Source organism: Pelodiscus sinensis, chromosome 27, assembly GCF_052426305.1.
Source record: "Pelodiscus sinensis isolate ZL-2025 chromosome 27, ASM5242630v1, whole genome shotgun sequence".
Taxonomy (NCBI): domain Eukaryota; kingdom Metazoa; phylum Chordata; order Testudines; family Trionychidae; genus Pelodiscus; species Pelodiscus sinensis.
In genome coordinates this window covers 11,112,618-11,127,751 of record NC_143078.1, presented here as the reverse complement: position 1 = coordinate 11,127,751, position 15,134 = coordinate 11,112,618, and the positions used below count along the sequence as shown (strand labels likewise).

The 15,134-nt window shown below is 43.8% G+C and overlaps 1 protein-coding gene across 2 annotated transcripts; it reads left to right on the top strand.

Moving 5' to 3' along the window:
• Nucleotides 1-4,402: 4,402 nt before the first annotated feature.
• APOBEC2 (apolipoprotein B mRNA editing enzyme catalytic subunit 2) lies at nucleotides 4,403-14,500 on the top strand. Of its 2 annotated transcripts, XM_006119340.5 has the most exons (4): nucleotides 4,403-4,631; nucleotides 4,725-4,888; nucleotides 12,794-13,338; nucleotides 14,288-14,500. In XM_006119340.5, exons 2-3 carry the CDS (start codon nucleotides 4,758-4,760, stop codon nucleotides 13,329-13,331), a joined length of 669 nt encoding a protein of 222 aa, XP_006119402.1. In that variant the 5' UTR covers nucleotides 4,403-4,631; nucleotides 4,725-4,757; the 3' UTR covers nucleotides 13,332-13,338; nucleotides 14,288-14,500. The 2 variants fall into 2 exon arrangements, with proteins under 2 accessions (XP_006119402.1, XP_089629824.1); XM_089773698.1 differs by lacking the exon at nucleotides 4,403-4,631 and having other exon boundaries at nucleotides 4,638-4,888.
• Nucleotides 14,501-15,134: the final 634 nt, after the last annotated feature.

The following is a 15,134-nucleotide window of genomic DNA, read 5'->3' as shown; positions in this document are numbered from 1 at the left end:
TTTGCAGTATGAAGCATAGTCCCACAGAGGGTAGGGAGGGAAGGAACAGACAGCTGATGGGCCAAACGGGCCGAGGGAAGGAAAGCTGGCTCTGCACATCACTGTCGGTGGGGGGGTATTTATTTATCGAGTAACGGTAGTTACAGCTGGAAAAACAGGAGGAGGATCATTGCCAAACAATGTATCTAGGGAGATGTTTTGTTACTGTCATCAGCTGTCCCCTTGGAATAAAGAGCACATCCCAGCTATGACTAATACAGCCAGTGTCTTATTTCACTCTTGGACCTGGCCAAAAAATGTTTCTCGGGCCTAGGAATTCAATGACTCCCTAGCAAGATTCTTCTTTGCAGCCAGTCTCTTCTAACCCAGATACCTGAATCCCCCTTCAAAACACTCAATAATATTACGATCAGAATATAATACATTGTAAGTATTCAACTAAAATTCTAGCAGCTAAATCTCATGCTTCAAGTCATATACTGATCCCTGGCTTGGGGGCAGGAAGGAACCTTTTCTCCCCATGAACAGCATTCCACAACTGGCCAGCTGTATTATGTGTGTGAAGGGGGAAGCTGTTTACCTCTAAAATACCAGATACTGGCCACTGCCAGAGCTGGGATACTGGAGTGGTGGACCAATGCTCTGATCTAGAATATGGCTCCTTTACTCTCCTGAATTTCTTGTGAATGCAACACAAAATCCTCAGCACCTCACCCTTGTTAATATAAATGGATAATCCTTCGCTCATTTATAGGTGAGCTGAACCTTTTAGAGTATCTCTTTGAAATGGAGGCTTCAACATTTGCAGATGATACCCCCGTGTGCTCACCATACAACAACAATCACGTGTTCATATTTTAACCTCCGAAAATAAAAGCCCGTGATTAGAAGGCTACTGACAAAGGATCTGAATAGGAGAAAGATCAAAGCGTTCAGGTGTGTTGTATTATATATATTTTTCCCTACACAAGAAATGATTATAAGGGAAAAAGACAAATAATTGTTTTGTCACAGATAAATTTAAGGGACCTATCCTACTCCCACTGGTCCTGCCTAGAGCAGGGGGCTGGACTTGAAGACCTTCTGAGGTCTCTTCCAGTTCTATGGTTCTATGATTCTATGATTCTATGAAGTTAATGGCAAAGCTCTAAAAAGTTTGAGACAAACCCCACAAAAGCCAAAAGGATCATATCTCCAATTGTTATGCAGAAGCAGGCACCACCTTAGTTTCCCCTCTTATAACCTTCCAGCAACCATCCCATGCCTCACATCTCTGCCTGCAGTTCTCTGTTACTAACTCCAGACTGCACTGATGAAAACTGCACATCTGTGCGATCCATGCCCAAGTCTCCCTCTCTTGACTAGCTGAAGAAAAACTCTAATGCTGTGCAGAGCACAACATTACCATGTGCAGTCACTAGGGACACACACACACACACACACACACACACACACACACACACACACACACACACACACACACACACTTTTATTGGCGTAACCAATGGGTCAAAACGCCTGGGCCAGACCAACAGACACTTTTCCCCCCTACAGTTCAAATGCAAATGTCAGACTGACAGCATCTCTCTGGCATTCCTTTAAATATTTGGCCGAAGCATAGACTGGTGGTGGTTGTGAATATTTAGTGCACTGCCCTAGATGGAGCTACACAACAGCTGTGGAAGGGCTGGATGGAGCCAGTATCTCAGAAGCACATTCCAGAGATTAGATTAGAGCTTGCATTGATCTTTGCAGTTTGGCCGGGCCAGTGAAAGCTAAAGGCTGCACGAGTAATGGCACCATGATTAATCGAGCTGTTGAGAGCATCCAAAAATAGAGACAGTGGGTCGGGACATACAAGAGAGGGTGGGGTTTTTTTAGAGGGTGGGAGGAGAAAGGGAAAGAGTGGTCACTCATCATCTGAGGATTCCCATCCCCAAACTCACTCCCCAAAATGTCAAAGGTGAGAATGACTGGACAGGGGATCTGGAATTTCAACATAAGTTACCGGTCAAGAGGAAAAACAATACTATATCCATCCTCTAGCCAAGGAAAGTATTCCAAGCTTTAAAAAAACACATAGGAAAAATTATATCTATATATCTATATAGCTATATATAGATATATATATATCCCATGGACAGCCTGTTTCAGAACTTCTCAAATGCCTTCCTGTCTTGTTGTCACAATACAACCCTCCCTAGAGGTGTCAATCATAAAATAAATAATGACCACTCACCAGCAGTGAAAGTAACTTAACCAGTCCTGTCCTATTGCAACTGGGGTCCCTGTCAGCTCTTTAAATAGCTTCCTCTTGGCTTTTGCTGCAGCTCAGCCAGCTCTTGCCAGAACTGCGCACTAGGGCATACCTACTTACTGTCACCTCTGCCACTCACCAAGTTTCAGCAAACAGTGTTGATGCAGCACAGAGATTGCTGTTCTCTGTCCCAGAAGTAGCTGCATTTCAGTGGTGCTGCATGTGGGGAGTTAGGAAGATCCTTTGATGCTCTAGAAAGGAAAGATCATTGTTAGCAAAGGAGCAAAAACTGAACAATGTGCAATACGAAAAAAAAACCTGGATAAGTGAAAAAGGATGAAATGGTCCACATCTATCATGATGTGGAGCACTATAAAATTACAGAGGCACTGGATGCAACATTGTGTTAAAGCTGAATTAAGTTTTGCACTTAAAGCAGAAATTTGGCCTCTTTGATATGTATGAAGAATGTAGTGTGTCCTCCCAACTTACAGCACTTACTCCTAGAATACAGAGCTAATATTGAATAGCTTGGTTGGCTGAATCTTACTCATCATGGGTTCTGCCTTTAGCCCAAGAGTCAAGATGCTGGAGGTTTGATTTCCAGTTGTCTCTGGAGGAGTAAAATGTGAATTCTGAGCTGCTACATGCTTCTTAATGATTTTCAACCTAGAGGCATGGCACGAACAGCTTTCAAAGATTAATCTGTGTTCAAGCTGCATTAAGTTAGGAACACCTGGGATTCGCATTCATTTCCCCCTTAGATTCAGAACGAGATGTTTTTGTAATATTTGGAAACATTTCATGTAGTCTTCAACAGAAAAAAATCTTGCTAGAGATTACAAGAAACCCAAATACACCCTTGGTTCTCCATCGCAAGTTGCCCTGCTCTTTTGCTGAGCAATACTGACATCCCAAGCTTGTTTCAACAAAATGTTATACCCCGCCTCCTTTAATGCAATTCTGCATGGTCTTGTTAGTGTAGCTGGATTCTCTGCTAAACTGGTTCAGGCAAAATACAGTAAATACCACCTCAGATCTTCTTCTGGACAATGTAATATTCTACCTCTCATATGCTACATCCATATGCTACACCCTGCTTCCCAATCTCACTGCTGCTTACTCCTGATCCTATTATGGTACAACCTCCATACCCCACATGGACACTTCAACCTGATCCTCAGCTTCAACATAGGCTCCCACTTCCAGGCTTCAGACTGTCTTCTACCTGATGCAATGACTGATCCAGTGTCTGCGACCATGGCGACCACAAAGGTGGTGTAAACCAGTGTTACTCAACCAGTGATACAAGTACCCTTAGAGGTACTCGAGAGAAGTATGGGGGATACGTCAACACAACTGAAATGTGGAGAAAACTGAATTTTTGTTTTAAGTTTTACAGCACTTTCTTATTTTTGTACTTTTTACACCCAAAAATTGTATCGCCTGCCTGGCTACGATTAAGTTGTTTAAACAAATGTGTTGCAATGGTAGAAAAAAAATGTCTGAAAACTGTAGGTACTGGGAGTAGTTATAATCTTCCTATTTTGAAAAAGGGGTGCTTTATAAAAAAAAAGGTTGAGAAACACTGGTGTAAACAAACCAAGGAAAAGCTGAGAAGCCGGAGTCTTTTAATGATTATGCATTCTTTTTCTGCAGTGCCCTTTCCACGCATCCAAGAAGGACTGCTCCCTGCCCTAACTAGCATACAGCCTTTGGAGAGAGAAATGTGGGGAGAAGGACTGGGTCCTGAGTTGGTCTAAATTAGCACAGCCCCACAGCCCACATATTCCCCCTCTGTGTAACTGTTCCTGGCTGACTTTAATATACCCGGGGTGAAATACTGACATCAGTGAGGATTGTGCCATTGGTTTTAATAGGACAAGGATTACGTCCCTGTTGGATCCCCTCCTCCCAGAAGCCTGGTTTACAGTGGGTGCAGTTTTCAGGCTCTTGTGAGGGTTCTAGCTGTAATGTCGGCAGGGGGCCTCAATGAAGCCTGGCTCCACCCCATCCATTATCCATGGTGATATCTAAATAAAACAAATCCGGGACTCCCGCAGCTCTTTCCTGTCCTCTCCAGAAGCCTGCCTCTGTGAAGGCAGGTTGACAGAATGCTGGCAAATGAGAGCAGGAAGGGAAGAGGCCAGTCCTGCCGATGGAGAACCTGGGTTCGCCGTCCATGCCCTACCCCGCCCACTGTGAATTCGTCACTTTATTTTAAATGCAAAAGGGGAGTGAGAGATTAATAAAAGGCCTTCGCAAAAGTGAGGAGGGTGATGATATCTGAGCGTTGTCAGATCATTCTGCCACCCCGTCCAGTCACTGTCACTGCAGCGTCGTTCCATATTTAGCTCCCAACAACTGTGCCTAGGTCTGGAACTCCCAGCTCCCTGTTTCCCCTCTCTCTCTCTCCTGTCTTTGCTGCCTGCGCAGGTCTCAAAAGTCTGCTTCCTCTCTTTCCTAGTGGTCTTAACCCAGTGCCCCAGCACCCGAGAGGATGGCTGAAAAAGAGGAGACGCCCGACAACACCCAGAATGGCGAGGAGCAGCCTGAAAATGCAGAGGAGGCTGAGGAGGAGAAGAAGAAGCAAGAGCTGGAGAAACTGCCGCCGTTTGAAATCGTGGAAGGGTAAGAGAGAGATCAGGGAGCTGAATTTAGATTTAAAGAGGCAGCAAGTGAGTGAAAGCCAGGGTGTGTCATTTCCACTTGGCTTCTCACGCAGTCTGTCCAGGGGGAGGTCTCTGCTTGAAGGTTTAATGTTGGTTAAATAAGAAGGAAATCTGGGGCCAGTGCTAGTCTGCAAAAGGATCATTGAAACTTTCTCCATGTTGTGCAGGCTGCAATTCTTCCTACGGCTGGACCTGTCACTGGGCAGAGTGTTTCACTGCCTTTGTATACAATGAATTCAAATCAGCTTGTCTTTAGCTTCATTTATGTTGTAATTGATGGGCCTGATTCTACCAACCCTAGCTTGCTGATACTGACAAGTGCCTTAATAGGGAAGTAGTCTTACTGGTTTCAGTGGGATGACTAGTCCAGAAAGGCACGGCTTAGTGTGAGAGTGGAAGAACTTGGCCATATTGAAATACTGTTTTCTTGAAGGGGTCTTGCTTACAAGTCTCTCTGTTGCTGGGTTAGGAAAAATACCAGCCCCTGCACGAATGGGGTGGGTTGAGAGGGGCATGCAAAGGAGATGATTTGCTTCAGTGGACTTGCAGGGCTGCTACAGAGGCCCAGTGAGAAGTACTGGATTATCCTTCTTGGGGACTATTCTCTGTCCATTACTATCCACAGGAGAGGGTAACTCTGGACAACAGTGGTGAAAGCTTACCTAACATACTCCCCTGCCCTGCAAACAATCTTCAAAAGACTCCCAATTATTGTCAGAAAGGCCAAAATATGTACAAAGCTCTCCAGTGTTAAGCAGTTGAGCAGCACCAGATGAGAGAGATTTTCATCCCTTGTACAGATTATAAATCGCAGCAAAATAGTGACATGGTAGCCACATTTTACAGGTTAAATGCTTAAAATTCAAGATTTTCCACTGGGTCTAATTAGCCACTGGTCTCCTGGAAGGCTGTTTGTTTTTAAATAGCAACATTCAGGACCCCAGAACACCTATTGCTCCTTCAATAATGGGACCCTACAATCAGCCCTGAAAAATACCCCCAGCGGTGTTGTGTCTGCACTATGGATACTGTGGGTTAGATTTTCAAATGAGCTCGGGGTCAGATTTTCTAGGGCTGAGTACCTATTACCCATTCAAAAGCGACAGCTTACATTTAGGCATCAAATCCTTAGCCAGCTTTCAAAGTGCTCAGCACAGTGCTGAATTTCTAACGAAAGAGGTGCCGGGGCTCAGGAAAGTGTTTTACATTCATAACTGATGCCACCAGCTTCAAGGTGCCAGGGCTATGAACTGCCAAGGCCTACCAGTGTGGGGCTCAGCCATGACATAAATTAAGCACTGACTCAGCGATTCCCATTGGGACCAGATTTTCCAAACAGCTCAGCACGTTGGACACAGAGGTGTTTTAGAAATCTGGACACTTATTTAGGAATCTGACTGGGCGATGAGCTCTCTGGAAAATCTGGCTCCAGTTGTGAGTGTTGAGCCTTTCTGCAAAGCACAGCCTGGAAGTGGATCGTTATAAGAGCTCAATACAATAAATCATACGGCTAATACAAGCATGGAATGATGATGAATTAATAGATGCATGATTATATATTAATCATACATGAGCGGAAAAGTGCAGCTAGGAAAATCCAATCTGCCATACTCAGCATTTCTAATATGTCTGTGTCTGTTCGATCTGAGCATACATAAAGTGTGGCTTAACTAGAAATATGACATTATAAAAATGTTATGATCTAGCCCTGTATTTATTCACTCCCAAGTTTGCCAAGCCCATGGACCCAATTAATAAATCAAAACATGATTCTTTCCAGCAGCCTTTAACAGAAACTTAAATCCAGGAACTGAATATCCAGCTGTTACAACATCACCAATAAGAAAGATTCTACAATCAGAATTTTAGCTGGCAATTCTGATTATGATGATGCATAAGACAGGTCTTTCTCCTCTAGTTGTGCTACCTCCCCTGGGCTAAAGTGAACTTTTTGTCCAAAAAAAAAAAAAAATCAGCCAATGTGATTCAAAAACACACAGGCTACATCTACACTGGCATGATTTTGCACAAATACTTTTAACGCAAGAGTTTTTGCGTTAAAGTATTTGCGCAAGAGAGCGTCTACACTGGCATGTGCCTTTGCACAAGAAATGTGCTTTTGCGCAAAAGCATCCGTGCCAGTGTAGATGCTCTCTTGCACAAAAAAGTTCCGATGGCCATTTTAGCCATCGGGCTTTCTTGCACAAGAAATTAACGTTGCCTGGCTACACTGGCCTCTTGCACAAGAACAGTTGCACAAGAGGGCTTATCCCTGAGCAGGGGCGTCAAAGTATTTGCGCAAGAAGCACTGATTTCCTACGTTAGAACATCAGTGTTCTTGCACAAGTACTCACAGCCAGTGTAGACAGGTGGCAAGATTTTGCCAATGGTGGCAAGAATCTTGCCAATGTAGACACAGCCACAGCGAGCAAACATGTTGAGTAACAAGATGCCAATTTGCTTTGCTACTATGCTGACTATAATAGATGTTTTGATATAAATAATTACAGTAAATTGCTCCTTCATTAAATTCTAATACTTGTTTTTCTCTCTGGATTTCACTTGAGAATAATTTTGTTTTCTGTACTCACAACTGATTTGTAAAGTCTTCTGTCATTTTTGATGGTTTAAAAATAGTGGACCATGCTCTAGACTCCATTCTTCACTTTCTTGCCCTTGGTAGGATTTTCTTTAATGAGAGCAGGGCTGGGCTAATGCTAAGTGTCTCTGAAAATCCTAGCCAGTGTCATTATTTTCACCTGTGCAAAGTGCATGCCAGGTGTAATGAGTGAGTGGACAGTGCTACCATTCTGATTGTACTCGTGAACTTACTGCATAAGGCACAAGGCAAGGGCCAATCCAGCTCTCTTGCCTCAACAATACTTTTTTATTTCAGTGAAGTTGCATGGCTGTTCCAGAGGCCCAGGGGGAAGTACTAGATTGCTCTACTTGGGAACTATCCTCTGTCTATAGGACAGGTAAACTCTGGACAAGAGTGGTGAAAGCTTCCCCAAGAAACACCTTCCCTAGCAGATCTCATCTCTGTTTTGGAGACTCTCTCTCAGGCTGAGATCACCAGACTTCTTTCAATCCTTGGCCTCTGTACAGAGACTGACAACAAACAGGACAATTGGCACCTGCTGTTATGGTGGCTTTAATGATGTGGAGCCTCCAATAGGAACTGAGCTAAATCACAAAACCCATTTCATAAAGGCTATTGGACTTGGTTACAGATACCATGCTTGGTGATTGCTTTGGGTCATTACTGACCTGTCTGAATGCATCTGAACTAGGAAGCTTTCACCCTTGCTTTCTGTCAGCTCAGAGCTTACCTAGATAGAAATACAAATGAATGAGGCCATGTCCTCTAGCTTCGCCTCTCACCCCTGAAAAGCTAGAATCTGGATATTGCTCAGTTGCAAAAGGAACTTGCTGTCCACCTTTGTAGATACTTGACTAAATGATGGGGCTGCTGCAGTATTTAACAGGCCTATCAGGCTGCAGCAGGAAATGTGACAATAGCTGGCAGTGATGAGATTGATCTGCATGTGAGGAACCAAGATCCAGAAGAGCAGAGGATGCAGCAGAACAGAAGTGACATGCATTGGAAGAGCTGGGGGAGCGTTCAGGGTTGAAATAGCAGGGATGCAACTGATCAGGACTGAGGTGCATTGGTAGAATTGCATAAAAAGCTCCCAGGACTTGACCAGAACACGCTCTCCCAAGTTGTGATGGAGGCAGAGCACCAATTACTAGGGGCTGCCACAGATCAGGGGAGAGCAGTAGAGGGCAACCTGCGGCCCATGGGCTGAATGCAGCCTATTGGGGTTCTGTTTGCGCCCCCCAAGACATTTTGTTTACTGTTGCCCATGCACGGCGTTGCCAGATTATACTTGTTTCCATCTGCATAGTTTTTTTTCCTGCCAATATTGCTAATGTGACACACACGGAAAGCAAGGGCATATGAAGTACGTGCTGATTGCACACGGCATTGGCTGTCAGAGCCGGGCACTCCCTCTGCATCCAATCAAAGTGCTGCAACGGTTCAATCCGCACCCCCCGCAAATTCTAGGTGCGCAAGCGCAGTGAGCAAAACTACTCTATCCTAGGAGACCAACTTGGTTATAACAATCTAGTGGCCCGCTGAGATGAAGGAGGGCCATTCGTGCAGCCCACTCACTAGCCTAGGTTGCCCATTGCTGGGGTAGAGAGCTATAGGCAGGGATTGTTTAGGCACAGTGTTAGAACCAGTTTCATGATAACGGTATGCACGACACTGGTGCTAGCAGTTTTTCATTTTCAGTATTAAACTCTACCCATTAGCTCTCAGGATGGACAGGACCTTTTAACTCCATTGAATGAGCCTGCTAATACTCTTTAAAGAGGAAATGTTTTGAGTTAATCTATCTATACATACCAGTATGTAGGTATTTAGACCTTACTAATCACTGAGCTATGTGAGGACTGCACCCAAAGATCTACCTTTTGCTGTCTGATGAGCTCCAGCAGAAGATAAGTCTATCTGGGATTATTATTGATGTGCTGGGCTACTAAGGGTGAGAAGTAGAAAAGCAAAGGGAGAAAACAGGTAGAGCATAGAGGACTTTCAAGACAAAATTGAAAAATCCAGCAAATTTAACCTAATGCTTAAAAAGTGCTCATATTAAGATACTGTGTTTGGAAGTCCTGGGACTGCAGATCGGAATCTGTTTCTTTTGGATGTGATCCCAGTTTGGATTTTCTAGTTATTTATAAAATTTCAGCAGACAGCCAGTTATCCGGCTAATGAGAGAATTTACAACTCCAAATGCCCCAATGTGTGTGCTCAATTACACTGTGTACAGTTTAAGCATTTCAGTTGTCGGCCTTGGATTAGGGACATTTTATGATCCTTGCCAAGTGTTTGATGCTGCTATCTGTAGCTCCAAGAAGTCTGTACTTTGCAAGTGGGGGTGGCAACCCAACACGTAAGAACACTAAAACCCTTTTCACAATGTTACAGCCAGATTCAGCTCAGCTGCGTAAACTTCAAGGAATACAAGCTGATGCATTAATTTACACTACATTCTTCGGGGGTGGGAGGATGACGAGAATCGCTATAGCACAGACGTGCAGTAGCAAAATCTTCCCCTGCACCTGGATTGTCATAGGCTCCAGTCATGTCAGAGCAGTATGGGTCTACTATAGAGTTCTTGCACCATTGTCATCAATGAACCCCAATGCAGTTCTGTTTATTACTGAATGGCTGCTGCAGAACCAATGAAGGGAGCATGAAACATTGACTTTGTGCATAAGTGTGGGAAGTCGGGGTGCAGGAGATGCTCCAAGATTTTGCAACCCACATTGGGGTCCCTGCAGCCAGTCCGCAGGCCCTGTTGTCACCTGAGGTCCTGGCTGTTAGTGTCAGGGGGTATCGGCTGTCAGCCCCAGGGGCTTTGCTATTGCCCATGCGGTCCCAGCCGCTAGAGCTCCGCTCACACTTGGGGTTCTGATCCTTGGCCCTGTGACCAGAGTGCCATAGCCCTCCCCTTCAGCTGTGGTCCTAGCCTGAGGTGGTGAGGGGTATGGATGGAATAAGGTGAAGGTGGCTACATCTGAGCACCCCTACCCTAAAATTGTTCCCGGAGCACAACTTTTGTGTAGGCCCCATGTAACCAGAGACTACCACTCCTGGTTTCTATTGGTGGGTTTGGCCACTGATATTTTGTGTGATCTTGAAGCAAGAGCCCTTCTCTTTCCACATCTGTAAAATGGGCATAACATTTATACACCATCTTTCATTCAAAAATGGATACATAGGATCATCCTCACTTTACAACTGGGGAAACGGATGCCTAGAGAAAATTAATAACTTGTTCACTGCCACACAGTAACTTAGTGTCAAGGCAAGAACTAGAACCAATACCCTGCGAACCAGCCACTTCTTTACCCATTAGATCCCTTTATTTAGCTACTTCGGAGATGTATTATTTGTTAAGTTCTGTAGCCTCTTCAGATGAATGGTGCTATAGAAATTCAAAGTATCATACTTATTTATTATTGTAAGTATCTGAAATGCTGAAAGGTCAGACCACGTCCTGGCCAGGGTCCAAAGTACATGCAACCCAGGGTATACATTACTTTCTTTATTCCTGCTAAATCACTCACTGACTTCTGCAAGTCCTCTGACCAGGAGTTAGGTCCACTAACTCCAGATATTTAGATTACACACTTGTCCTGGAATATCCATTCTGCTCTGACAGAGGTGGGTGTAAGTAGATTCCTTTTCATATATTACTACTCTCGGTACCCATGATGAGCATGGATTTCCAATATCTTAGCCAGACATGAACAATCTTGGACAGTCTCTTTAGCTTTGTTTACAGGTTTCTTTACTGGAAAGAAAGTGATCTACTATATAGTCCACATGGCTAGGAATATGCATCTGGTTTAACATCACAGGTAATCCCGGTCAGCCTAGTTCATAATAGGTAAGAGAATTCCATGGAAGTAAGGTCTGATTGGAGGTCCTGATTTAAAGAACTCTGAAATCAATAGGAGTCTTTGCATTGACTTTGGATCCGGTTCTAGCAGATTAAATGACTCAATAAAAGATACAGCAGGGGTGAATTTGTGTAACTCCATTGAAGTCAGCAGACTTATATCACGGATGACTTTGCAGGAAACTATTATACCGGTTACATTTTAAAATAATATAATGTTTATTTCTTGTAAAATAATTTGTTGTGGCTTTGCAAACCTGCCTTTGAAACAAGAGGAGGAGGAGGACGGGTTGAACCTTTTCAATTTTAAAAGGAGTCATTAATTATCTCAGAGGTGAAGTCATGAAGTTCACTATTATCAAACAAATGTAAATTTCTTAAACTCAAGGAATAAGAGAGAAGGATGTTCACATACCATCATGCCTCCTTCGCATGGACTAAGTTATGGTCTGATGCTGCTACTAATGAAGTCAGTGGGAGTTTTGCCATTCACTTAAGGAAGGAGGTTAGGCCTTACTGAGATACCTGTAAATCTTTTTAGGATGAAGTATTGCTTAGATTAGGGAAATTTGCAACAAATTTTGTTAGTGTAAAGCAGACACAGAGCACCAGGGCAAATCAGAGCATGCAGTTGGACAGTGTAAGTACACTAGATGTCTGAACTGGTAAAACTGCATCGATGCAAACTTCCTTAGTCTAGATCTATACAATCCCTTGATCTTTTTGGCCCTTTCTTCTTTTGGTTTACCTACTCCTTGTGCTGAATGTGAGATACTCCAATAATGAATATAACGAGATTCCCAGGATGGATGTATCAAACATACCCCCAAAAAACTAGAAGAAAACAGTTCAGGACTGGGCACCTAAACTCCAAGATTCTATTCTGACCCATTTATCTATGTATTTATATGGCTAGATTATCTGAGTATCTTGATCACTAGAAGTATTTGATGACTAGATTATCTGAGTATCTTGTAACAATTAATTAATTTTTCATCCTCACAGCACCCATTTGGGGTAGTAGGTATAATCAATCCCTAGTTGGCAGCTGCACAACTAAGGCACAGGGTAGAATAAGCAAGTTGCCCAACATCACACCAGAAGTCTGCGGCACAGCTGCAGAACTGAACCTAGGACTTCTGAGTTCCTGTCCAGTCCTCCAATTCTTCATTCCATTTCTGCCACTGATTGGTTGGGAAAACCTTGGGCAAGTCATGCAAATTCTTTGACTTGGTTTCCTCACCCTTTCAGGGTGGCAGAGAGGGTGAGGCTTGACTAATACTTGCAAAGATCTTTGGTCGAGAGTTGCTGTTTAAAGACTATGTTACTGTAGGATATTTTATAATACTTTGGAATTTCTCTTGCTCTCTCCCTTTCCACAGGGAGCGCTTCCCTGCCTTCTTTTTCAAATTCCAGTTTAGGAATGTGGAATACAGCTCAGGCAGGAATAAGACCTTCCTGTGTTACATTGTGGAAACCCAAGGCAAAGAGTCTGGGAGCTTTCGGGGTTACCTGGAGGATGAGCATGTAGCAGCCCATGCCGAAGGTGCTTTCTTCAACAACATCTTGCCCACATGCGAGCCCAGCCTTCGCTACAATGTCACCTGGTATGTCTCCTCCAGTCCCTGCGTGCCCTGCGCGGACCAGATAGCTCAGATACTGCAGAAGAACAAGAACCTGCGCCTCACCATCCTGGTCAGCCGTCTCTTCATGTGGGAGGAGCCGGAAATGCAGGCTGCTCTCAAGAAACTGAAGACAGCTGGATGTAAACTGAAGATTATGAAGCCTCAAGACTTTGAGTATATCTGGCAGAACTTTGTGGAGCAGGAAGAAGGAGAGGCAAAGGCCTTCGAGCCCTGGGAGGACATTCAGGAGAACTTCCTGTATTATGAAGAGAAGTTAGCTGAGGTTCTGCACTGAGGCGCATGTGAGTGAAGATTTCAGACTGCTCATTTACCTTCTTGCTTTAATGGAGGGTGGGGCAGACTCATCTCTGTTTTCGTATGTCTTAAGTCAGAAAGAGAGGCTTTTAAGGGTACTGACATTGCCATCTGTGACTCCAGCTCTGCCTAGATCTGACAATACGAGAGTATCATGAACTTCACCTTGCCCACTGCAACTAGCAATCCACTAGTGAGATCTTCCCCGCTGTAGAGAAGGGCTACTCAACATGCAGCCCACGGCCGTTTCTTTGCGGCCTGCGGTGCGGTTTGGATTTACATGGGGCTCAACATGCAGCCCGCAGGTGGGAGCCAAAACAAAAAAGTAGTCAATATAATGGTCTTCTGTTGATATGCGTTTTAGTAGTTAAATTCCTGGACTGTCATATGAATGGAAATCAGGTAAATATTGCATTTTATTAATATCAGCAGAACTGACTTAAATGGGACCCAAGTGTTGGGTAGTTTTGCCTTAGTCTCAGTATTCATGCCTGTCAGTGTCAATGAAGCTGTTTGCATATATATATTTGCATGTATATGCAACCACACTTAGGTTGCAGCTCTCGGCATCTACTGGGAGCATCACTGTGGTCCCTGGGGCTTCCAAAGTTGAGTAGCCCTGATGTAGAGACAAACTGAGCTGTTTTCCTTGCAGTGACTTGTCAGTACCTTCAGGAATTCAACCCCTCCTCTCCAATCACTTTTCATTAGTAAATAGAGGGGAGGGTCATTGGATATAGCAAGAATGCTCCGTTTCTAGGTGGGTGATGTTTCTAGATGAGTAAACTGGGAAGAGGAGGCAGTAGTGGTTCTAGTCCCATAGAAAAATATCCAAGGAGGGCAATATACAAAGATTGAAGAGTCCATAACTAATTTTTTTTAGCAACAAGCCCTGACACACTGGAAGCTGGCAACATCTTTCTCTTATCTCTACAGGGCCAGCTTGCAAGAGATCCCTCATCCAGTGGAGAGACGAAATATGAGACTTGGACATCTAGGACATGCCTTCAGTTTTCCAGAGCTGCTTTGAGACATAAGCCTTTAGCAAACATGGCCCTGATGGACTAAGACTACATTTACAATGTAGCAGTTAGGCGTTTTGTTTTTTATTTTTAAAATAAACTTGCACTGTCTTTGTTAGCAGGACAAGAGAAAGCCATGTGCTCTGCTTAATGACATGAATATAGTGGGCTTACTAGGGCAGCATTAGCATTAAAACTCACCCCCTTAGATCATGGCTGAAAATTAGAGCAAAAGCAGCAAAGTCAGAATAGCTATTGAGCAAATGTATGACCTATAAATGCTAAGGACCTTTTTTTTAAAGACAAAAACCAAGTTGGTAAACAGAAATGCTCATGCTATAAAAACTGGAAGGGCAAAGGAGTTAAATCAGAAGCCATTGCAGAAACTCTCAGCTACTGTGTTTTCCCCCCCTTTCACATAAACATTTTCCAAACATGGGCATTTAATATAGTGGAGAAGAACTTACAACCCACCCATGTAATGTTTCACACTTGAGAAAGTACAATGCTATAGGAAGGGGGAATTCCCACATACAAAATAATTTCAAGAGCTAGCAAGAGAGTGAATGGAACAGATGGAAAAATCTGGTCCTGTGACAATGCCTACATGGAACAGGTGGAAAGATCATAGGGAGGCTGGTCAGCCAAGATGTTCAATCAGAGGGGGTTCACACTTCCAGCTTAATTTCTGACTCACCATAGTTTTTGTCCCAACAGCACCAAGCAAAATCGAAAGGAACAGCAGACCACAGGAATGTAAG

Bases quoted from the DNA above. Each gene is read 5' to 3' on its own strand.
- APOBEC2 (XM_006119340.5), top strand. From the start codon at position 4,758: ATGGCTGAAAAAGAGGAGACGCCCGACAACACCCAGAATGGCGAGGAG. The intron at 4,889-12,793 runs GTAAGAGAGAGA...CCCTTTCCACAG, and splicing joins CCGTTTGAAATCGTGGAAGG to GGAGCGCTTCCCTGCCTTCT.